General features: G+C 43.4%; 1 protein-coding gene across 3 annotated transcripts in view; it reads left to right on the top strand.

Moving 5' to 3' along the window:
• The window catches only part of ASPSCR1 (ASPSCR1 tether for SLC2A4, UBX domain containing), a 143804-nt gene that overhangs the window by 111624 nt on the left and 6350 nt on the right, over nucleotides 1–25830 (top strand). For all 3 annotated transcript variants that reach the window (XM_036755362.1, XM_036755361.1, XM_036755364.1), the window contains exons 8-12: nucleotides 10964–11103; nucleotides 11518–11599; nucleotides 11947–12013; nucleotides 14805–14867; nucleotides 15248–15300. In XM_036755362.1, the coding sequence (XP_036611257.1) occupies nucleotides 10964–11103; nucleotides 11518–11599; nucleotides 11947–12013; nucleotides 14805–14867; nucleotides 15248–15300 (405 nt within the window). The remainder of the gene's footprint in view (nucleotides 1–10963; nucleotides 11104–11517; nucleotides 11600–11946; nucleotides 12014–14804; nucleotides 14868–15247; nucleotides 15301–25830) is intronic.

Here is a 25830-nt window from a genome sequence, read left to right as displayed (position 1 = left end):
TCACTGTCTCTCACTCCCCATATCCAGTCTATTACCAAGGCCGGTTGATTTCACCTTTGCAACATCTCTTGAATATGTTCCCTTCTGTCCTCTAACCCTGCCACCACTCTGGTCCACGCTGTAGACTATTGTAGTAACCTGCTAGCATATTTATCTGCTTCAGGTCTCTCTTTACTGCAATCCATTCAGCCACCAAAGTGATTTTCCTAAAGCATATTCTGATCATGTCACCTTCTTTATTCAATAAACTCCAGTAGCTCTCTGTCACTTCCAGGATCAAATAAAAAAAATTCTTTTTAACATTCAAAGTCCTTTATAACCTTAGCCCCCTTTTCAGTCTTCTTATTCCTTGATCCAGTAACACCGACTTCCTGGCTATTCCTTAACAAGACATTCCATCTTTTGGCTCTGGGCATTTTCCTGACTGTGGCTCCATCGTATTTGAGTTATTTATTTCTGACTGCTTGCAATATTTTCTCCTTGGCCTGGAATTTCTAGGATTTGACTATGATATTCCTAGAAGTTTTAATTTTGGGTTCTCTTTCAGGTTTCTTTCAATTTCTACTTTATCCTCTGTTTCTAGGGTATCTGGGCAATTTTCCATGATAATTTCTTGAAATATGATGTCTGTGCCTTTTTTTTTTATCATAAATTTCAGGTAGTTACATAGTTCTTAAATTACCTCTCCTTCACCTATTTTCCAGGTCAGTTTTCATATTTTCTTTTATTTTTTTTCCAGTCATTTGACTTGGTTTTATTGTTTCTTGATGTCTTATGGGGTCCTTAACTTCCACTTGACCAATTCTGATTTTTAAGAAATTATTTTCTTCACTGTAGTTTTGTACCTCTTTTGCCATTTGGCCAATTCTGATTTTTAGTAAGTTAATTTCTTCAGTATGTTTGTGCTTCTCTTGCCAAGGTATTAATTCTCTTTTCATAGTTTTCATGCATTGCTCTCATTTTCCCCCAGTTTTCATGTACCACTCTTAGTTAATCTTAAAAATGTTTATTGGTTTGTTTCTTTGCTCTTTTAAAGGTTTCTGTGATTCTTCTAAGAATTCTTGGTCCACTTGTGTTCAATCTGCATTTTTCTTTGAGATTTTGCTTATGAATGTTTTAAAGTCATTGACTTCATCTTAGTTTGTCTTAAGCTTCCCTGTCACCAGAGTAGCTTTTAATAGGTTTGGTTTTTTTTTTTGGTCGTTTTTCTAACCTCTTTCTTCATTTTGGAATTTATGTTTGAGTTGGACTGTGCTCACCCTGGGGATAGGGGGTATATCTGGTCTGATTTTCTGACATATATGTCCTGCTTCTTTCACATCTAGGCCTGGGGAGCATGTAAGTTTTCAGTACTTCCCGGTTGGTGTGATCCAGGTGATGAGATCAGGGAACCATATATTTTTAGGGGTGCTTGAGACCCCAAAATACCAACATACCGGGTCCTGCTCGAATGAATTCAATTTAAGCCTTCTCCCTCAAAGAAAAACAAAGTTTATTAAAGGTTTGCCATAATGGGTAGTCTTAAGAAATCTCACAATTTGTGACTGGGGGCCAGATTCAATCTACTGAGCAGTTGTCCCACTGGCCTGCTCCATTGTCTTTGGCAGTGGGTTGAGAAGTTTGGTAACTGCCAAAGTTAAGTGATTCAGGGCCCTGAGGCCTGCTCTACCCGATCTACTCCACACCTGTTCTGTCCTGGCCCAGAATGGTGAGATAGACCCTTCCCAGTGACCATCCAGGCCATCTTGGGCTGGAGACTTGTTTCCCTCTCTTATTTCATGGGTTCTGTAGTTCTAGAATTTGTTTAGAGTCATTTTTTACAGGTGTTTGGAGGGATTTGCGGGAGAACTTAAGCGAGTCCCTGTTCTTAAGCCACCATCTTCCTTTCTTTTTTTTTTTTAATTATTTTCAAGTTGAAAGAAAGTGTGTGGGTCTGAGACCACTACTCAAATTAAAAATAGAGACCGTTCTTGAGAAAAGGCAAAAAGGAATTTTATTGCTTTCTCATGAGAAAGGATGCCACCCAAGCCATAGAGGTTGGAAGCGCTTTAATTATATTTTACATTTATTTGGTCCGAATAAATGGGTGTGTCCCCCCCACCCCAACAGAGTACAGGAAAGTACAGAGGACTCAGATGGATGCCCATCCTTTTATTGACACCCCCCCCCTTCGAATCTCCTGCCAGGCTCTTCATTGGCCAGATACAACCCCCTGACAGCCTACATCATGTCCTCCTCAAATGGCTCATTTAAGCATGTGTACAAGCCTCTAAGCTTTCACCCCAGAGCTTTGATTAGAACGAGTTCTAACCAGTCATCTGACTTATATTCTGCTAAAGCTGTGGGGGAGGGGGAGGAAGAGGGATCCTCTCTGTGGAAACAAAACTGCTCCTCTTATTCCCCCCCCCCCATTTCTTACAATAGGTAGCCAACATTGGGCATTTTATAAGAAGTACAAGTCTCATTTTTAATGTATTAAGGGGCAAAAGGGGAAAGGTATGGAGAAAATGCCTTCCCTCCCCTCTTTCCCAGGTTCTCCCTCTCCCATGGCCCCAGTAGAAAGTATCCCTCTTCCCCTTCCCTGTATCCCAGCCTTAGACTGATATTTTGTACTTTACTATCTTGCACTGTTGCATGCTGATCCCAGAGGCCTTTGCGTTTCTTTCTGTTGCTTTGATCTCTTGTATTGCTTCCCATCCTGTGAGACAAAACTGTAATAAACTATTCCATGAGAACACCCCCAAAATAATGCTTGCTGGGCTTTTACTGGACTCTGGTGTAGACAGTAAAGTGGAGGAGAACAAAAGCCAGAGATCTTAGACTTTTTTTCCCCTCTTTGGCATAATGAAATCATGAATCTCAATGATCTCGTCCATGTGGTGGGTGATGCTCTATCTTTACGCTTCACAGAGGTTCTCCTAATACAAGCTGGTGATGATAAGCAGATGAGCCAGAGTAGTACCAGGAATATCAAGGGCTTAGCATGGATGATGACTCTTCTGGGACAGTCAGTAGTTCTTCATCATGCATCTGGAACAGCTTTAATAAAGTGACTAGGAGGTCATAAGCTTCTTCGCAGGATTTAAGTTAATTACTGAGGTACCAAATACTGGCACCACTATTGGCTTACCTATCAAAACTTCTTCCCCTGTTCCCCCCCCCCCCCAGAGGAACATTCAGGGAAAAATACAAACCCTTCACCCTCTTTAGAGGCCTCTGTGGAGGGGTTACTTCCTTCCATAGTGGCTGGAAAAGAACTCTCTGGCACCAGTATCCATGGACTCAGAATTACCACCACTATATGCAAGGGGATCCCCCTTCTTCCAAGTAAAATATGCAACATCGTAGTTTTACGATGACAGTTTCACCTCCTCCATGCTAGTTGAACAAAGGGACTTCTCATCTCTTGGTCCTTCTGTCTCTAGGATGCCATCAACCCCATTCCACCAGGGTATACGGCCTCCCAGTGTTACTACCTGGCCCTAAATCTATGCCATATAGGCACCTGTGATCAATAAAGGATAACTGGCTGCATGTGCCAGCTACTTTCCTCTCTCTCATGACTTCCCCTAGTCCCTTTCTTCCTTTGCCCTTCTTTTCTACTCTGCCCTCTGGACCTCTCCCCCGTCCCCCTTCATCTTTATTCTAGATTTCTTCTCACAGTCTTTCTTCTAAATATACTACAACACGTGGCACCCTCTGTGAGACTGCCTTTTTTCTCTTCTGACATAGGGACAGAAAGAGTTGACATATTTCTTGAACACCATTGCCACTTTTAGAGTCTGCCACTATGGCTCAGCAACCACATTTCCCTTAAAGTTCACTACCTCCTGCCTCTTGGACCTCCTTATCTCTTTCCAACCTCCCCAGTAAATTCAGTTGCCTGGATTAGTCTTCTTTGTTCCAGCCCCCTTGAAACCTTGACTTTTTAGATCTTCAACCTTCCAGATATCAAGTCTTCTGTCTCCATTCTAACCCAGCCATATACAGGAGCAGTTATACTTTAGACAATCCCAACCTTCAGCTGAATTTGCTATTGATGCTGAGATTTCCTATTACAGTCTTGCCTGGGATTGTTCTCTGTTCCAATGGATGCAGTCTAACAATACTGAGGCAGTACTTTAGGGTAAAGAACTAGATTTGGAACCAAAAGACCTGTATTTGAATCTCAGCTTTGCTGCTTCCTATGTGTGTGACCTTGTGCAAATTACTTCTGTGGGCACAGTTTCCTCACCTATAAAATGAAGTGGTGTGTCTTGATGTTCTCTAAGGTCTCATCCTAAGTTGATGAGATTGTGAATTGAAAGCACTGAAGTTTTTCCAACATCATTTACCAATTTCTTTTTAAAATTTTAGTGTTATCTCTAAGTGTCTTAGTTCCAAAGACTTCCTCATAAATCTACCTAGGATGGGTATTATAATAAACTGCAGTGACTAAGGAACAGTGGGCAAAGGAATTTAAAATCAGAACCAGATTGCCAGGCAAAGGATCAGAAATAAACAAGTCCAGAATGCAGATCTGAAATATGAAATAAAATTGAGTGTGGCTGATATATTCCATGGCTTTGGGCAGCTGACCTTGTTAGGGTGTAGTTTTTTTTGATCCCACCTGCTGAATTCTCTGGACCATAGGTTCCTTTTACTCAGCATTTGGAAAGAAGACCCAGCTCAAGTCTTGGCATTCTCACTCAAGTCCTGCTTTTAATTCTAGCTCCCATAGTTTGTGCTTCCAAAGGTTATTCTATTTGGTGAGATCAAGTATATCTTCTCCTTAGCCATTCCTCTCATTTTGCTAAAAATCTTGTTTCTTGGGAGATTATCTAAAGCCAAGGGCTCATGTTTGAAGCTCCTTGACTCGTGATGTGTCTTTTGGCTTCTAATTCCCATATTTGAAGTCAGAGTGGTGTTTCCTACCAGAAATGCCACAGACTTCCCCTTCTTGTAGGATATGATTAGACCCATCCGTGGCCAGGGTGTCTATCCAGCCCTGTGACTAGTAGGTGATCTGGCTTTTTCTGGCAGCCTTAGTAAAGTTACTCATTTAGGCTTACCCCTCTTGTTTCTGGTGTGTTTCTGAGCCATCTCTGAGCTTCACACAACTTTCTAAGAGGCCTCTCTGCACTAATGTCTGCTTTGCAGGAATATATTGGGACCTAAAACTTAGTGCTTTGCAGCTAGAAATAGCTTTATTCCCTGCGAATTTAAAAAAAAAAATTATTCGGCTTGCAAAGAGGGGAGGTTACAAGTTATCTGGCTGTTTTGCCTCAGTTCATTATGCATATCCACTTCATGACCTCTGTTGTCATACTCTTGACTCTTGATTCATAGTTCAGGTAGCCCCTGCCCCTGTCATATTGGATTTGATTTTAAGCAAACATCAAGTTCCTGAGGACCTTTGTTTCAGTCACTCCTTTTGGAGCAGGGGTTCTTAATTTTTTACTGTGCTGTGGCATAATCCTTGGCAGATCTAGTGAAGCCTCTGGACCTCTTATCAGAATACTATTTTTAAATCCATAAAATAAAATAGAATTACAAAGAAAACCAATTATCTTGTCAGTCCATAAACATTTATTAAATGACTTCTTTGTGCCAGCTACTGTGCTAAGCACTTGAAATAGTTATAAAAATATATTTTTAAAAAAAGCTCATAGACTTTACCCTTATTTTAGAAGGAAAAAAAGATTCAACTGTAATAAAAAATTTAGATCCAAAATCAGATTTTTATAAAACAAAACTCAGTATTTTTTCCTCACTTGGGATGCATAATAACTTGCTGTAGCAGTTGAGGAAGCCTGGGAGCAGTTAAAACCTGCAGGTTGTGGTCCTGCTGACTCTCCTGTGGACTGTGTTTCAAGTGAATTCTCTTTTCTGTCTTGGTCCCACACCTTGCCCCAGAAATTGCAATGCATGACACCAGTAATCAGTTGTGTAAATGTACATTAGATTGAACTATGTTGTACTCATAACAGAAAGATAATTGCACTGTTAACCATGAAATATAAAAAGACTTAGAGGAAGGATGACATCCAGCATGTTAGGTCGATCCTCAGTGGAAGATCTGTAGGAGAACATGGACAAGATCACATGGAATAAGAAGGCATGCATGGCTTGCTATTTCTACCCTTGGAGGGGATTATTCATGTTGATGAGATCACAAATCTATGTAAGTTTTAAGGCACACCCAATTAATCAGATGGGTGTAATTAATTATTTATAAAAATAATTTCCATTCCTTTCCAAAATAAAATTTATCTTTTCCTCAAAACCCATAAATCTTCCAAACTTTTACTTATTTCTATTCAAAATGTTAATTACTATCCTTCCAGGGACCCATGTTCTCAGTATTGTTGTCTTTCATGACTTTTCGCTCACCTCTATAAATCCAATTTTATTTGCTAATTCTTGTTTCTGCTTCCACAACATATCCATCATATACCCCCTTCTCTTTATTCTTGTAGCCACCAAACTAGTACAAACTAGTAGATTATTTCAGTAGCTTCCCAACTCATCTCCCTACCTCTGAGTCTCTCTCCCACTCTCTAACCCATACTCCACACTGTTACCAAAGTGATTTTCCTAAAACACAGGTCTGATGATGTCATTCCTCTAAAACAAAAACAGAAAGCTATAGAGGTTACCTATTACCTCTAGGATCAAATATGAACTGGCATTTAAAGCTTTTTGTAACCTGGCCCTTTTCTATCTTTGAAGCCTTACTACACAGTATTCCCCTCTGTTCATTCTACAGCTCATCCATGCTGGTCTACTTGCTGTTTTTACATGTAATAGCACTTCATTGACCTTGGCTGTATGCTGTGCCTAGAAGGCTGTCCATCCTCACCCCTACTTCTTGGAATCCCTGGTTTCCTTCAAGACTCAGCCCAGATGACATCTTTTGCATGAGGATTACCTCAGATGCTATTGGCATACTTCTAAATTTAGAGCTAGAAGGTGTGCTATGTTGTCCAGCCCCCTCATTTTACAGATAAGAAAACTGAGGTTGACTTGGCTAAAGTCAGACAACCAGCAGATGGCTCAGGTGGAATTTGAGTCACCTGGGTCTTCTATTGTCTCCACTACACTCCAATGTTACTTTCTTGTTTCTGCTAGAAAGTCAGGTATATTCACCCTACCTACTTGGGTAGGACTTGGTTCTTTGGCAGTTACAATAAATGTATATAACATGCAGGGTGCTTAGGAAAAGGAAGAAAGGTGAGTGCCTTCATTCGCATTTCAGATTTAAACTCAGCTGCCTTCTTGCCTGAACCCTTTTGCTGTGCGGTTTGGTTCCACATGTTAAAAAGAGCACTGGCTTCTCTGGTGAGGAGGTGTCCCTGGTGATAGAATCATCATTCCGTTGCTTGTATATTTTATTTTTGTCATGACCTGTTATGTCATCAGTAAAGGGAGCTCCCATTGAGGAACTTCCTTTACCAATATTGAGCAGCACCTTCTCTGCAACTTGTGGTCTTCAAAAGGTGCCCTAGGGCCCTATGGATGAGTGGTTCAGGGTCCCCCAGAGAGCATATAGCAGAAGTGAGGCTTGAACCTAGCTCTTCCTGATTGTGAGACAAGCACTCTTTATATTATGCCATGCTTCAACTCAAATATATGGCCCAAACTAGAGATGTTTGGTGTTTTTTTCTTTTGAGGCGGTAAGGCAGGGCAATTGGGGTTAAGTGACTTTCCCAAGCTCACACAGCTCGTGTCAAGTGTCTGAGGCCAAATTTGAACTCAGGTCCTCCTGACTCCAGGGCAGTGCTCTACTCACTGCGCCACCTAGCTGCCTCTCTAGAGATGTTTAATAGCATAATAGTTTAATGATCTTTTCTCCTCTTTAAATCCAAAGCACCCTACAGACCTTAAGTCAGACCTTTTGACTTTCTATAGGGAAAGGACCTGAAAAGAGTTTAAAATCCCAACCTGCCACGTACCAGTTTGGCCCTTGCTGTTCCTGAACTGGGCCCAGCCTCTCAGGCCTTTTCCACATTAGCTGACTCTGTGGGTAGAGAGGCAGGCCTCAGGGTTGGGGAGCTCTCTTCTCCTATTCTCTCCCAGGAACAGAAGCTGGCTCCCTGGCCTTTTAGGAATGTGGGCTCTGTGGCCATGGGGGGCAGCCTGGCGCCTAGCATTCTGTTATGAGAAATTCTAACACTGGTTGCCCACAATGGCTGGGAAGTCAGCTGTGGCTTTGGAAAGGTTAGTCTTAGAGACCCCAGGGGCCTTGGTTAGCAACCTAAGAGTCATCTTTGTGTGGACCTTTGCCAGCACTTGTTAGCCAAATCTGCTAAGGTGACAGAGGCTGTTATTCAGTCGTTTCAGTTGTGTCCAACTCTTCATGACCCCATTTGGGATTTTCTTGGCAAAGATACTGAAATGGTTTGCCATTTCCTTCTCCAGCTCATTTTGCAGATGAGGAAACTGAGGCAGAACTTAACTAGGGTCACACAGTGACACAATAACTAGTAAGTGCTCAAGGGCAGATTTGAACTTAGGTTTTTCTGACTCTAGGCCCAGCAATATACTGACTTCGCCACCCAGCTGCCCTGGACAGGGGCTGGAGCACCTTAAAAAAAAAAGTGCTTTTTTGAGATGTAACTGATCATGGCTAGCATAGTGGTAGGTTTGTAGTAGGTACCTCAGAAATACTTATTGGTTGGCTATTTGCAAAGGGGTCTGGCCAGATGAGAAGCACCTAGAGATGAAGAAGGGTCTAGAATTTGGGGAGGGTGTATGTTGGAGTAAGGAATGCATTTACACATAGCCCAGTAGTTTAAAAAAAAAACAAAACTATGTGTCAGGAAGAGGCCTTAAGTTGAGCAGTGGAGGCTCTGAGTTTTCTTTTTTACCAGTTGTCTGTCTGGACTGTTGGCTTTGAGTTAATTGCACTGTGAGAATGAGAGACAATGTAGTCTGGAAATGAGCTAGAACATTGGATGAAAGGATCTATCTGCCTGAGACCTGCATCTTCTCCAAAGCCCCAAACCTTAGGCTCTTATTCCCAGGGAAGTAGAAATTGTCCTTTACTTCCTCTTCCCTAACACCACCTAGCATTAGAGAGAGGACAGAGATAAACTGAGGCTGGAAATCCATTACTGTCAGTGGGAGACAGAGAAAGACAGACTAAGGGTAGGTAGCTATGAGATGGAGAGTATCACCTCCAAAAGAGGAGAAGGGCTGGGAGATGTTCCAGTATATGGGTTTATATAGCAAGATGGTGTTATAGGGGGGCATGGAAAACAGTTCCCCAACTCATCCTTTTCCTTTAGAGTTGGCGGGGAAGCGAGTAAGATGTGTGAGATTCTCATTCCAAAGCAGTGGAAAACAAAAAGCAAAGGCCTGGCTGGGGGTGAGGAGGAGGTGCTGTGGGAACTGAAGAGAACAAAGCAAGGAAGAGGTTCTTTTTCTCTATACCTACAGTCTGGAGTGCCAGAGCCCCACTGTGGGCCAGGACCAAAGTCCATCTTGAAGCAAACCTCTCCTGAGAAAAATGAGCCTCTTCCCTTTATCCTTGTTCTTTGTTCTTCTCACTTGCTTTCCATCTCAGGTCACCTGTCTCTCCTCTGGCAGCCAAAGCAGGCAAATAGAAAGGAGTCTGGCTGTTTTGTTAGGGGAAAGATTGGCAGATGGTACGCCTCCTCTGGGTCTGAGGAAAGCTACAATCAGCTCCTTCACCCTTTAGTTAGGCCCGGCTCCACTGGGCTTTCTCAAAGCCACCGAGGTGTCCCACCCACACGACCTCACTGGTTTAACTTTCTGAAATTACTCAGTTGGACCACAAATGGAGCTGGCTGTGCCTTGTAATTTGTGTTGTCTTTGCTGACAGTCAGGAGTGACTCTCTCCCTTCCTGTGTCCCCAGGGTGGGCAAAGGGAGGGGGCCTCATGAAGGGGAGGGAAGGGTGGGCCAGGCTGGTGGATGTCTGAGGGAGCAGCCAGTTCAGCAGTACCCTGGTTTTTGCCAAAGCTCTAATTTGGCTCTTGCTCCTCCCTGCACTGAATGGAGACCCTGACATGGATGGGTCTGGGGCAGCATGTATCCTGGGATTATTCAACCTGATACCTCTGGTTTAGGGGCATGGATCTCTGAAAGGTGGTGACAGGTAGTTTCTGGAACCCTGTATGGTACCCTGCCAAAGTAGACAGTTGTTGAGTATTTGTGCACAGAGTGTAATTTAGGTACCACTTATCCCACCTCCTCATAGCACTTTACTATGAAGGAAGTAGTGATGACAGTTCATCCCAGCCACAAATGCCAAGAACCCCAGGGACAAGCTAGAGTAAAGACTTAAAGGACCATCTGCTCCATGAACAGAAATTTTGCAAATTCTTCCTTGTTCTAGCCATTAGGAGAGGTTAGGACCTCCAGAAAGAAATGTGACAAGAATGACATCTTGTTCTGCTCCCCAGGACACCGTAAGCCTCCTCCTGAATGCTTTGTCCACCTTTGGTGTGCCTGCTAAACCAGGAAGGGGTAGGGGGGTGGGGGAGCATACCTACTGCCTCAGTCTGAGAAAGAAGATTGGAGCTTCATCTGCCTCTGGAAAAGCCTTTCGGCATCTTCTCTCTGAGAACCTTGATCCGGTTGAAGTGAACAGCTCCCGTGGGGGTATAAGGCATATAGTGATTTAGTGCTGCCAATAGCTCTAGGCTGAGGAATCTCTTAGATAGACAGACAGACAGACAGACAGACAGATAGATAGTCATTATTTAATCTCCTACGTATATAGTTACTATATAGTCTCCTGTATGACTATTCATAGTCACAAGTAGATTATAGTAGTGCCAAAGGGTAGATTATAGTAGTACCAAATGCCATTTTCCCTCCCCTCCCTAGCTTACTTGGATGCAGCTTTTCTAGAAATGTTGCCTGAGATACTAAGCTGAGATGAAAAGTTGAAGATTCCTGCCTATAGGTTCTCCAAAACTATGTCTGAACTATATACTTCTCTTCCTAATCCATAGCCCATGGAGCGGGAGGCGGTGGTGTGCCACCCAGATCTGGAGGATGTGTTCCAGGCCTGGCCAGCAGAGCTTCCTGATGAATTCTTTGAGATCACTGTGGATGATGTGAGGAGACGCTTGGCTCAGTTGAAAAGCGAACGGTGAGTCTTTGGTTTTCCGCCTGCCATCTTTTTCTTTTCCCTTGCCCTTCAATTTTTATATCCTGCTATATCTGTCCTGTGCTAGGATCTAATGCTCATTTTTTCATACAAAAAACCTGAGGTCTGCTCTTAGTGACACCTATTAGTATGTCCAGGGTCTGGCTGGGGATAAGGACATGACACACAGAATCTAAGGAGAACCCAGGCCTTGCCTGAATGCTTCACAGAGCCTGCTGGCATTTCCATGGGCAAGTATAACTTCTTTATGGATAGGAATAAGACTTCTGGGGTCAGGGCAAATAATGAACCCCAGAAATGGCTCCAACTTGAGAGCTCTTTGTGGGAAGAGTGAAACTTGAAACCTCTTCTCCTGCTTTCTACCTCCTATATCCCTCTGTTTTACCCCTACCTCAGGAAGCGCCTAGAAGAAGCACCATTGGTGACCAGATCTTTGCGAGAAGCTCAAATGAAAGAAAAACTAGAGCGCTATCCAAAGGTATATGAGGTTGGGCCCTAGGGGAATTCAGCTGGCCCTCTTCAGGACTAACCTGAATGGGATGGGGATCCCGTAAGGACCTAATTGAGTGATTGATTCTGTGGTACTATATGGCAAAAACTATCGAGGGATGAGGTAGCTGCTGGTAGGAATGGTGGTTTCTACTGTCTGCATTGCCCTGTTCTCTGCCAATGTCAGGAACAGAGTTTAGGAGTGTTAGGAGACTGAGCTGATAGATTATTCTTCTAGGTGACTGGGCTCAGGGTTTTGGGAGTTGACTGGGTACTATTCCTCATTGTAATCTGAGCTTGCTGTTTTGGGGGGGTGGGCTGTTTCTGTTGGCCTAGATTGCACTGAGAATTCTGTTCCCTGACCGATACATCCTACAAGGCTTCTTTCGCCCAAATGAAACAGGTAGGACTGTGCTTTAGGCTACTGAATCTTTTAGTAGTACTATTAGGGATTGTGGGACTTCTCCCTCCCATCCCTTGATTTCCTCAAACTATATTGGTTTGTCCAATGGGCCCTGATGAGAAAAGGGCTACCTAGACAGTAGAAGCTAATGGAATAGGTACAAAAGGGTCTGGCCCCAATAAGAAGAGTAAGTGTGGAGGCCATGGATGGGCCAGGTGCCTTCTTATTTGAGGAAAGATGGATTGACTGGACTTACAGCATCTTTGACTTTGTCTGAGTGGGCAGTAATAAAGTTTGAACAACCTCAAGTATCTTTTTTCCTTTCTGCTCTTAATTTCTCTGTACCCTAGGTATCTTCTGCCTGGCCTGAGTGTTTGGATCCAGGGCAGGAGGTTAGGGTGGGAGTGGGCTGATTCAAAGGCTACCCCCTTGACCCAACACCTTTGTCTCAGGTCATGGCTGGGACTACAGTTCTGTCAGAGACAGCTAGAACCCATAAATACCCAAGACAGAAGGTAACAACAAGCAAAATTCTTTGATTAAATCCCCACAATAATGGCATCAAAATTGCTCAGATCAGCTCTACAGAAGATGGGGGGAAAATATAAGGTAGTTTAGGAGGGAGGGCACTAAGAGTTGGAAGGTTCAGGATGTACCTTCATATAAAAAGTGATACTTGAGCTGTGTCTTGAAGGAAGAGAAGACTTCTTTTGAGGCAGAGCTGAGCAGGGAGTGAATTCCAGGCATGGGAAAAGCACAGATACAGGTGATGGAATACTATGTGAGAAAAAGAGAAAAGGACACTTTGGCTGATTTTCAGTGTAGAGGAGGGGAAGTAATGAATGGTGAGGCTGGAAAGACAAATTGGAGCTAGCCCAGTTAGGAGGTCATTGGAATAATAATCTAGGTGAGAAGTGGTGAGGGCCTGAACTAGAGTGGTGGCATGTGAATAGGTAACAAATTGTTGGATGTAGGAGCTGTTGTAGAGGTAGAAATAGCAAGATCTGGCAACTGATTGAGCATGTGGGGTACAGAATAGTGGAGGAGTGTAATGTTGAGATTACAAACCTGGGAGTCTGGAAGAAGAGGGGTCTAGAAAAGATGATGAGTTTTATTGTGGACATAGTGAGTTTGAGATTTCTCTGGGACATCCAGTTTGAAATGTCTGTCCAATACACAGTGAGGAGGTCCCAAAGCTCAGGGGAGTTACTAGGGCTGGCTCTGTAGATCTGTAAGTTGTCTGCATAGAGGTAAAGACATGAGAGTTGATGAAGTCATTAAGACAGCATTGCAAGAAGAGGATCCAGGATAGATTCTTGGCAGACACTCACAGTGAAGTAGTATGATGTGGATAAGCCATCAAAGGCATACTGAGAAGGAGTAGCTAGATAGGTGGAAAACAAGGAGAAAGATGTGTCATAAAAACCCAGAGAAAAGAGTAGATTGAGGAGGGAGAAGATTGTACAGCAGATGGATTGGAAAAAAACTGAGAAAAGAAACTTAGATTTAGCAACTAAGAGATCATTGATAACTTTGGCAAGAGCAACTTCAGTCATAATGAAGTCAGAAGCCAGATTGCAAAGGGTTGAGAACTTAGTGAGACTGGGGGAAGTGGATACATAGAGTGTAGACAGGTTTTCTAGACTTTGACTGAAAAGGGGAGAAAAGAGTATCATAATTTAAAAGCATGGTAGGGTTTGGTGAAGGTTTTTTAATGATGCAGGAGACTTGGGTGTGTTGGAAAGGCAGGGAAGAGTAGAGACAGACAGGAGGAGAGAAAAAAGGGGGAGGGAGAGATGAGAAAGAGTTTATTGAGAATATGTTCTGAAGAAGATTGGGAAATCGAGAGTTTATGTTGGCAAGGAGAGGGTTAACTCCTTGTTAGAGACCAACTGAAAGGAGAGTAGGAGATGTCATCAGGTATCATCGAGGTACTATACAGATAGTTAGGGCACATTAGTGCTTTTTTCAGGATCCCTGTCTAGTTTTGCCTTCCTTTCACCTAGCTGTGTACTCCTGGACTAAGCATTACAGAGGTCTAACCCTATACCAGACTCTTATTTTAACCAAGGAGCAGGATAGAGGCCTGTGCAGGCCAAATATTTGCAGATTCAGCATGTAGTTAGACTAAAGGCAATGGGTTTGCTACAGGGCAGCAGGAGGAGAGGGGAAATAGAACAGAACAGATGGAGAGAGGTCAGAATTTGGGCTATAGATTGCAAACGGGATAGAGAAAAAAAGACCATTTATATTTCTGCTGAAGACACAATTTGGCATTCCCTCATGGCTGCCAGGGTTACCACCTCTGCATATAGAATCCCTGACATTTTGGTAGTAAGGGAGCCCCTGCTGGTTTACAGCTATCTTCTTGTGCTGTTTCCATGCACTCCAAGGATGGGTACAGGTACACTCAGATCGTGTGAGAATAGACATGAATAGGGTTCAATGCAGAGAATGAAAATGTTATTGCCGTCCTGGACCAGAAAGGATTAGAACTGCCCATTTTGCAACACAGTGTGTTGCTGATAGACATCTCAGAATTAATTTCTGAATTCTGCAGGTTAAGATGTAAGGATGATGAAGGTTCTAGGGAAAAATGTCTTTTAAGCCAGAATCACTGGCCCTTTCCCACTTCCTAGATCCCATCCTAAGGGGAAATCGAGGAGTCAGGGACCCCAGATCTTAAAATTTTTTCTGGTTCTTTGTAGCTAAATCATAGAGGCTAGGTTCTGTCTGCTAAAGTACTGATGTATCTTCTCCTTTTAATCCTTTTTTCCACCTTGTCCAACAGTAGGAGATTTGCGAGACTTTGTGAGAAGTCACCTGGGAAATCCTGAATTGTCCTTTTACTTGTGTAAGTTCTTTCTTGATTTCCTCCTCCTCCCTTTTCTTAGAACCCTTTCAGTTGCTGAGATAATTGTGGGGAAGCTGCCCCCGGTAGTAATTTTCCTTTCCCAAATCTTCTGCTGCTTGGGGGAATCACTAACTAAGGGAGGGCAGGGACTACAGTTTGTATGACTGAGTCATTTCTAAGTCAGGGACTTATCCTGAACCTGCCTTCCTTCCTCCATACACAAGATAGGATGCCGCCACCCAATAGTTTGGGGCAGTTTGGGTGATATCAGTAATTCCTCCATTCCACTTTGTCTCTGTATCTTGGCTTCTTTGTTTTGGGAGGTACAAAGAGTGTAGGGAGAGAGTACTCTTAACCTAACCAACTTTTTCTCTCCACAGTCCTTGCCCCTCCAAAAACCATCCTGAGTGACGACACACTGACCCTCTTCCAGGTACTAGGGCTATTTTCCAAACTGTTCCATGGTGTGCCAGATAGGATCCTAGCTCAATTAAAAGACTGATGAGAGAATATCCCATGTGTGCTTTGGGGAGGGTATCAGATGCATCAGTTTATGTCACAGACAGTTGGATTGGCTTTCTGCTGTGGTCATGGGCCAGTTCCATGTTCTTCAGCCTATTCCTTCTGAGTATAGACCCTGGCTTCCGGTTTCTCACAGGAGCCTGGCCATTGGGCTACAGTCTCTCTGCTGGGTTAGGGAGGTCTGCTTCAGGGTGAGGCCCCAAGTACTTGGAAAGAAAGTTAATGGCAGCTTGTTTGCCAAGCATATAATAAAGCCTTTTAGAGGCAGATTGAATTAAGAAGGGATTAGGCCCACTCTGAAGTTGTTTAGAATGGAGCTTTGTAAAATTCTCCACTTCCTGCCTGGGCCCCGCTAGAGGGGATGAGCTTGTAGCTGTTGTCCAGTCCCGGGAGCTGGGGCAGACTGATGTGCCTGGGGTCCCTGGATTGAGTTAGAAAAACTGATCATAGGTTTTTACTTGGACTGATACTTTCTGTCCTTTACCTCATGGGATTCAGCTTCCCCCGAACATTGAACACCTGTCTTTGAGGTTCTCTTGCTTGGCTACAGTTTGCCTGATTTGCAAGGCACTGCCTCATCTACTCACCCTCCTTGTGGCTGCTCCCACGGTCCACTTGAATGAAGGTGTCACCTCCAGCCCTTCTCCTAGGGAGATTAGGGCTGTGCAAGGTACCCCAGCTGACCCTTGTCAGGAATGTTTAGTAGTTAATCCTGACTAATATTGCCATTTTCATGCCTTTCTCCCCTTAACTGTGGCCTCTTACAAACCACTGAGGGTAAGAAGCAGTTGGATCCTGACCGTGCTGGTGACTGGCACCCTGAGTTAGAGAGGAATGGAATGTTTCTAACCCGTTTGCTTGGCACCCCCCCCCCAGCCTTGCTCCACACCCCCACAAGAGTTTCCTCATGTAGTCCCCCAGCATAGCTGCCTTAATGGTTTCCTCTTCAAAGCCACTTCAGATATTTTAATTAATAACAGCTATTAGCCTCTTTCAAATAACAGACAATAGCTTCATGGGCCTTTGAAACAGGAGGTACCCAAATTTGAAGTGGGGGTGGCTTATGAATGGGGAGGCTCCTGCGTTTTTTCCTTTGTCTTTTGAAGCACTACCATTATGGGGGAAAGGGAAAAATGATAGAGCTGAGGGATAAGAAACAACACCAGCATATTTCATGGAAAGGGGATGAATGGAAATGACCTTGGAATGAAGGGGGAAGGGATGGGTAAATATTGAATGGGTTTAGGCTAAGACAGCTAGGTGGTGCAGTGGGTAGACCTCTGGGCCTGTAGTCAGGAGACTCTTCTTTGTGAGTTCAAATCTAGCCCCAGATACTTACTAGCTATGTGACTCTGGGCAAGTCACTTAACCCTGTTTGCATTAGTTCCTCATCTGTAAAGTGAACTGGAGAAGAAAATGGAAAACTGTTCAAGTACCCTTGCCAAGAAAACCCCAAATGGGGTCATGGGGAGTCGGATTATAACTGAAAAACGACTCAAGAAAAGGGCCCCAAGATCTATAGTGGGAACGGGCCCACACCAGTTCTGTTTCTCTTTTAAAACTTGTTTTATTACCATATTTCCTTCCTCCTCTATGTGTTCTTAAGTTGAGCCTCCTTATATAGATCCAAGAAACTTTATCTCTCCCCTAACTTTTCTCAGTTTTCCTCTTTTCCACTGGGTTTCATGAGTAGGTATCTCCTCCTCTCCCTAACCCCTCCACTTGGCAGCTAGCTTGTTGATAAACATTTAAGTTGGAAGATGCATCATTGTAGAGTGTGGGCTAGAGTTCTGGGCCCCATGACCCATATGCTTCCAATTAGAAAGCCCCAGACTTGTGGAGTCCGTGGGGCCCTGACTTACTCTTCCATCACCCCATCCCACCTGGAGAAGCCTGATTTCAGGTGACACTTTGCTCCCTACTACCAGCAGCCATTTCCTTTCATCTGTCAGCTTTGCCCCCAGTCGGCAGAGAGGGCCAGCCAGACCCGGCACCACTTCTACCGGGAGTGGTGTTCCTTCCTGCCAGAGATCAGAGTGCTGGCAGTGACTGAAGGGAGGCCTTTCTCCTCCTGGTGAGCGGCAGGCAAGGAAGCTGAGGGGGCTTTCAAGTCCCTGGCAAGTCTGTTGTTGTTGGCTGGTCTCCCCCCTTGGTGGCTGGTCCTGATTGAGAGGCGGCTGCTGAATGCTCCAGGAAAGTGACAGTCGCCTTGGGGGAAGCCAGAACTTGTAGGGGTTTGGCTTGTAAGATTTGGAGTGTTAGAGTTTGCTGGGGGGAGGGACGGACTGTCACCAGGGGGAATGGGGAAGGCAAATGGATGACAGGGAGGTTTGTAGTATTCTCACCCCCCGACTGTACACTTGCACATATACACATATTCTTTGTCTTTTAGCCTTTTCCCTGGAACTTGAGACACTTAAAGTGCTGGCACAATCTGTCTAGGCTCTCCCTCGTCTCATGCCTTCTCCACCCATACAACCTCTCCTATGGCACCTGACATCCAAAATAGTTGTTATCCCTGATGGGGCTTTGATGCCTTTCTCCAAGGAGTTTAGCATTTCCTTTCAATTCATTTTTTGTCTTGAGGATGCCTTTCCTTTAGGAAGGGAAACTGAGGCCTGGAATGGGGGGGAAAGGTTCCCTCCCGACCTTCTGGATCCCAGCCCCATGATCTCATCATTGGATTGTGCCGCAGCTGAGGGCAGGGGAGTAGCTAGTCAGTCTCTGATCTAGGCTTTAAACAGGGGTAGGGTGGGGGCCTCCATTCCTTTTCCCCCTTGTGCCCAAACTATTATTTTGCATGATCAGAATAGTAGAGGAATACCCCTAGGAAAGTGCAGGCTTCTGTGTTGTTCCTCCTGCCCCCTTCCTTAATCCGGCAGCCAGCCCTTCTCCCCTCTTTGGCTGCCAGCTCAGCACTGTTTAGCTGTTGTAGGCACCTCTGACTACCTTGCTTCTCCACCACTACTAAGGTTTTGCTCCCTTGCCTATGCTTACTATGGAGATTTTGGGTTTCTTCCTATTCTTGAAATCTGTTTTGAGCTCTTGATAAGCCTTTTTTCCCTTTGTCTTTTGCCCTGTCCTGGCAGCACTATTAAGGGTCATAGAGACTCTACAAATGAACATGCTTCTCAGGTTGCTCCAGCATTCCATGTCTCAGACCTAAGACTGAGCAGAGGGTATATCAGTGGATGTGGGGTGACGGAAAGACTTCAGGGTCTCTCAGCCGGAAGCCAGGATCTAGGACTTCTTTCTAAACACTAGCAGAAAGAGTATACTTTGACCGCTGACTCTCAAGCCAAGTAGAGTTCTATTTCCAGCTCCAATCTCCATAGGAGCCTAGTGCAGTACTGTGCATGTTATAGGCAGTCAATAAATATTTTATGTCATGAAACAAAAAAGGAATAGGCCTAAACTGGAACAAGAGGAATTTAAGTTAGCCCTAGTAAGAACTTCTTGTCCCAGATTATTTGTCTTTAGAATGGATGAATTAATTTTTGAGATTATCTTTCCCTTGGTGATCTTTAGGAATTCTCATAGCCCACAGTTTACTCTTTTCAAATGAATCTAAGACACATAAAATGCAGAGAGCTGGACTGGTTAGTATTTGAAGATGACTAAAGGAATCTGAGATTCTTGGTTAAAGAATAGGTATGGGGAGAGGAAAGTGGAAGAAGTTTTCTGATTTGGGGCTTACCAATACGCTCTTGAATAGGGTCAAAGCCTTTCTTTTCTTGCTTGTAATTGGGCTGCTTATTCTTCCACATCCCTTCTTAGCATTCTTCTTCCCAACCCTCCAAAGCCTTTCTGTGGGTTAACTTTTTAAACAGAAGACACCATCTTTCCAGTTTTCTATAGATGTTAATTCCTCTGTGGAATCTCAGTCCTTTACTTTCTGACCTACACCTAGTCTCTGTCTCTGTCTCTCTCAGAAAACTGTAGACTTGGGAATGGTTAAATTTTGAATGGCATATGTGTATATAATCCATTGCACTAGACCAGGGTGTCAGTTTGAAACCCGTGTGTGTATGTATGTGTGCACACATGGACATATGTTTGCGTTTTCCTTTATTTTTTTTCTCCTTTTTTCACATCTCTTGAGGTCAGGTGGAATTCATGAAACCCCAAGGAACCTGGGCTTTGATGTCCAATGTAATGATAATAACACTGTGTGTAGCTCAGGAGTCTTTCATCCATGGATCTCAAAGCACTTTCCTAACCCTAATTAATTGTGCCTCCCCTCTCATATGTCTTGAGGGTGTTTCCTGTTTCCACAGAATGTACGTACGATTCCTCTGGCTCCTTTTACAATTAAAAAAGCAAAGGGAGGTGGTTGAGAGCCCACAAAGTTGCTGTAAGAGATGCTGGCCCAGGATCTAGTGAATAAAAAAATGGATTGTCATCTGTGAGACCAGACACTTATTTGGGCTATTCATTCTTCTGTCCCAGTAGCCTCCCTACTATCTGCCTTGCTGCTTTTCTCAGACATTTGCTTTCTACAAAGAGCCAAAGAAAGAAATTGTGTTCCCACCATGGACTAGGGGCTGAGCACACTTAGAAACCCTTGGACAAACCTGGCGCCCCTGGGAAGCTGGGAGTAGCCACCCAGGCCTAGCAGGGGGGTGGAGGGGGGAGGGGAGGCATGGCATCATTTGACATCTGGCACAACAGTGGTTGCTTCCTCAGACCCAGCTGGCCCAGTTCCAAAGGAAGGAGTGGATTTAACAGTCAACCCAGGAGTGAGGGAAAGGGAAAATCCTTCAGAAAAGCAGTTGCCAGCTTTCCTTAATGTCACTGTCATTCCCTGAGCTTGGAGTTCCTAATGTAGCTGCCAACCACATCATCCAGGCCTGTTCAAGACAAATCTGTGAGCGGAGGCTTCTGTTCTTTCTTGAATGATTCTAAGCTCTTTTATTATCCTTGCTAATAGAGTAGTTTAGCCTATGAGTAACTTAAAAAAATTATTTTTATTGTACTTAGGAGTTTGTTATATGAAATTATTTCTCTTCACATGTACTTTTCTATTTATCTTTGGCTTAGGTAAAATGATGGATGAAGCAAGGGCTCTGTTTCAACTGAACCACTAGGAAGTTCAAATTTATCTTTCCCATAGTGACTTTAAAGGAAATTGATTCTTGCAAAATTTGGCACATGGTATAAATCTGATTTGTGGTTCATTCAGCTATCTTGAAACAAAATGGTAGCTGATAATATTTTCAGTTATACAAATGGAATTTGGTATAGGTTACAAAATTTTTTACAGATGATTGAACTGAGTGAAATCTACAAAATTATTTTTAATTCCCTGAATAGACTCTGGTAGGTGTTGGTAGTCCAGGACCCTTCTAGATGAGAGAAACATCATCCTGAGTGTTAAAAATTAGCTTTTGTGCATCCAGATATGTACAGCTGAGAGATAACTATACTTCTACATGATAGTGTATAGAGAATTCCTTGCTTACGGGAGAAACAGGATTGTTCTGGGAGACCCTTATTGTCATCCATAGGATTGTCCTTTTTCTCCTTAGATCTCCATTTCCCCCTTATTCTTTAGGGCAATTTGGAAAGGCCTTAGGAGTATGTAATTTAAGGCCAACTATATGTGATTTAAGTCTTTGGAGATTGCTGGGAGTGACAAAGGGGAAAGGAGGTAGAGAATGATTTTCCTTGAAAGGAAGATTGGGGGTGCTTGGATGATTGCTCACTCTCAGGCATGTTTGTTAGATCTTCATCTGTGTCACAACACTAATCGTGGGTGTTTTCCTATTTCTTGTTCTGGGCCCTTCTCTCTACACAATCTCACTTGGTGATCTCACTTATACCATGAAACATGAAGTGTAAGACCAAAAGGAAGAATGGTTCCAGCAGGTTAGGTAGATGTTTGGTGGAGGATCCCTGGGAGATGTATGGGTACAATGATCATTTCTAGGCTGATGATTCCCAGATCTAAATATACAGCTCTAGTCTTTCCCCTGACCTCCCATTCCATGTCATCCAGTCTTTTGGTCATTTCAAATTGGACGTTGCCTAGGTATCTCAAATTTAATATGCCCAAAATAGAACTCCACTACACCCACTCCAATTCCTAGCTTCCCTATTGCTTTTGAACAAGACTGCACAACATACGGCCAGTCTGTGGGTGGCATATAATACAGGCCTGCTTTACATCCTCTACATTTTTTGTCAGCTGCTAAAATCCTTTGGTGGGCCTAAAGCAGCACTCAGCCATAAGTGGCTCGTGGACTGAATGTTGTGCAGGCCTGTTTTAGAGGGCACCACTATCCTCCAAGTGCCCTAGGTTCACAGCCTCATTGTCATTCTTCAGTCCTCATTCTCACTCACTGCTCACTTATTCTATTCATCCTCATCTCGCTAATCTAGTTATAATCTTATTTTTGCTTCCACAACATCTCTTGTGTATGTCCCTTTCTCTACTCACACATCCTCATCTCCCACCTGTACTATCGTCAATAGCTTTCTGATTGATCCTCTGGCCTCTCCCCTCTCCAATTCATCTTCCACAAAGATGCTAAATTGCTCTTCCTAAATTGTAGCTCACACGACTGCACTCCATGCTCTCCAGGGTCCAGCAATAGTGACTTAGTTGCTGTTCCTTGAACACAACATTTCCCATCTTGGTGCCTCCAAACTGGCTTACCCTCATGCTTGGAATGCTCTCCCTCCTCACTTTCACCTCCTAGAATCCCTGGGTTTCTTCAAGACTCAGCCCAAAGGCCACCTTCTGTAGGAGACCTTCCCTGGCCCCCTCCCTCTGCTAGTGTCACTCTTTCTAAAGCAGGGGTTCTTAACCTTTGTCATGTTGTGGCTCCCTCTGACAGTCTGGGGAAACCTGTGGACCTCCCTTCATAATAATGTTTTTAAATATGTAAAATAAAATACATAGAATTACAAAGGAAACCAGCTGTAACAATATAGTTATCAAAATTTGAAACCAGAACAGTTATGCTCCTTCCCCCCAGCTAAGAATCCATGCTCTAGTTACCTTTCATCTACTCTGTATGTATCTTATACAGCCCTGTTTATATACATGTCATCCTCCTGTTGAAATGAAAATGCCTGACAGATGAGGGACTATTTTTGTTTTTATTTTGTATCACTCGCTCTCAGAACAATGCTTGACACATAATAAGAGCTTAATAAATTCTTGTTGATTGATTCTCCAGTGCCCTGAGAGAAAGAATAAAATAATTCCTGGGCATCAGAAACACTTTAGAAGAATCCAGGAGAGCTACTGAGTCAAAGTGCTGGTTGAGAGAAATTAAATTCTCCATTCCATACATGGGAAGCATTTTTAGGCCATGCACTTACCCCAAAGTGCATTAATTTGCTTACTCCTTTATGCTTAGTAGTCTGATATTTCAGTATCTGACATGAGACTATTCTGGCCCCTTAACTTTCTCACTGGTTTTTTCATCCCCTGCAAATAGTAGGGGTTTTGTTGGATCTTGTGTGTGGTTTGAGTTTAAAATCTGAACCCCTTGAGCAAAAATTTGGTCAAGGGCCCTGGGGGCATGTAACCTTTCTTCCTTCACCTAGCCTTCCATCCTTATATGATCTCATTTGTCACCTATATTTCATAGAGGTCCTTTCTGACTCTTCTGTCCATGTGTGAAAATGGACTTTAAGAATAATCTAGTCTTGTCCCTTCACTCCCTTTTCTCCCTTACTCCCTTTCTCAGTTTACATTGCATTAAAAGTCATGCTTCCCAGGTTCCAGTCCCAACTCGATCACTGTGGTATGAATTCTGTCTTAATGCGTTGTAAGACCTAGGCAAGTCATTTAACTTTTCAACTCTGAGATTCTGTGATATCGTTATACTTTTCTGAGCCTCACTTTCTTTATCTGTGAAATTGGGATACTTGCCTTACCTGCAGTGTTTTGTAAACCTTACAGTGCTATGTGAATGTGAGTTATTATCCTGGACCTAGAGGAAAGGAGATCTTTGAAAATGCATTGGGATTTGGTGAGGGGGATATGAGACCTAGAGGTTGTTTGGGTTTTGTGCGCAGAGCTTTGTGGTATCAAAACAAAATACCACATTTAAATAATTCATCTGTAAACTCCAGCCTGTAGTTCTGAGGCTCCAGAATGAGACCAGGGCAGCCAGGGAGGCATCACAGACAAAGTTTTGCAGCAGAAGTAGCAATCCCAGCTGATGGCAGGTGAGGAAGGGAGAGGTTGGTAGAATGGCAGGATGGTTGCTAAGCAGCAGAGAAATTCTGTTCTGCTTGGTGGTGGGGCAGAGGGCAGAGGCGAGGAGTGATAAGGGCAATTGCCTAAGGGCTGCAGACCCATTTGGTGAGTGAGTTACTGAGCCCTTTGTGATGGCTCTTCTGTTGTGTTCATTTTTCCTCTGACTTGTAAAGCCTTTCACAACTTGGTCTCAACCTGCCTTTTCCAGCCCCATCATACATTTCTCCTGGTGGAACAAAACAATCTATACTCCAGGTTTATGCCAGAGTCTGTCAGAGAGAATTTATTAATACACAGACATTCCTGCTCAGAGAGAGGTTCAGACAGGCAGAGTTTCCCTTTGCTAATTAGAATACCCTCTCTGAACCATGAAGCTTCCACCCTTGTTTATAGGTACCTAGGTGGAGTGATTAATTCAAGCACTCACACTGCCTCAGCCTCAATTTCCTTATCTGTAAAATGGGAATAGGAGCACCTATCTCACAGAGTTACAAGGCTCAAATAAAATATATGAGGAGGATGCTTTGGAAACCTAAAAATACTATATAAATCATATTTCACATCAAAGCAAAAAAGATAACATAGTTTTAACTTTAGGGTTTTTTATTTACTAAATAGAACAATAGAAATGTTTATGCTGATGTACCTTTGAAGAAAATATCTTTCCCAAACCAAATTATGCACTTTCTTTCTCAGTCTTCTCCAGAATAAAGAAAAGGATACCTTTCTTAATTGCATAAACAAATAGATGTTCTCATATTCCCAATATTCTGTTGTTTACAGCAAACAAGATAATCTGGTGATCTACTGGAGGGAATTAAGATCCCTTCCTAAGATTCCCTTCATTAGGTCTTGGGACACCAAGTACTTTAGACCAGGAAGTCATCTTAATGTTTTGTAACACCATTGAGGCCTCAGTGCTGTATACTTCCCCATCCTCTTCCCACACTCTGCAGTTCAACCAGACTGGCCTCTTGTGCTGAACCTCGCACATAATGATCCATCTTCGGTCCCTCAGCCTGGCACCATTTGTCCCTAACGTCTAGAATGCCCTCTTTCCTCTTCTCTGCCTCTAAGAATCTACTTTCCTCAAGATTTGGCTTAAGCTCCACCTTCTCTACATGAACCCTTTTCTGATTCATTCAATAATGCTTGTTGATTGATTGGTTTCTCTCAGTTGGATTGTTTAATCAATTCAAATCCAATAAGCATTTAAGTATCCATGTGTGCAAAGCACTGCGCTGTGTGATGGGGATACAAAAACAAAAACCAGAGTCATACTTGCCTTCAGTCAGCTTATGTTCTCAAGAGGAGCACAGCATACCACAGATTTACAGATAAGTAATTACTTACTAATTAGAGCAGGAGGAGAGCGGAATCTGTAACAAATGAGGGAATCAGGAAAGACCATATGTAGTCAGTGGATCCCAGCTGATCCTTGAAGGAAGCTAGGGATCCCAAGAGGCAGGCATGAGGAAAGAGATCACTCCAAGTATTGGGGAGAAGGTGGGGTGTTAGGGAGGAAGACTGGGTACTCCAGCCACTACAAAGGCCTAGGAGTGGGAGATGGAATGATGTGTATGGGGAAGAGCAAATAGGACAATTTGCTAAGTGTGTGAGGATTGAGAATATGAAATGTCTGGAAAAATAGGCATGAGCCAAATTATGAAGGACTTTGAATGACAAACAGAGGAGTTTGTTTTATCTAGAGGCAGTAGGAAGCCACTGAAGCTTCTTGAACAAGGCAGGGACATTTTCAGACCTGTGCTTTTAGGGGTACTGGTTTTGCAGCTGTGTGGTGGATGCATAGGAGTGGGGAGAGACTTGAGGCAGGAAAACCTCGAGAATGCTGTAGCCACAGTTGACAGGTGATATCTTGAATTAGGGTGTTAGCCAGGTGAATGGAGAGAAGGGGGTGGATTTAGAAGAGATTGTAGAGGTAGAATTGCCAAGACTAGGCAATTTACTGGCTTTGAATATTGGTGGGGAGGAGGGATGGGAGGGAGAATAAGTGTTGAGGCTGACTTAGTAGTGATTGTTCACGTACAGAGGTTGGAAGGATGGTAGTAACCTCAACAGAAATAGAGAAATTTAGAGGAAAGGAAAGACAACCAATTTTTTTTTAGATAAGGGGTGAGTAGGCCTTATTCTCTCCTATTTTATAGATAGGAAAAAATGAAGCCTGGAGAGAGGAGAGGAGTAACTGGGGCCTGGTGATGGCAGAGA

This window comes from Trichosurus vulpecula, chromosome 4 (assembly GCF_011100635.1).
Source record: "Trichosurus vulpecula isolate mTriVul1 chromosome 4, mTriVul1.pri, whole genome shotgun sequence".
Taxonomy (NCBI): Eukaryota; Metazoa; Chordata; class Mammalia; order Diprotodontia; family Phalangeridae; genus Trichosurus; species Trichosurus vulpecula.
This window is presented reverse-complemented; position numbering and strand designations above follow the sequence as displayed.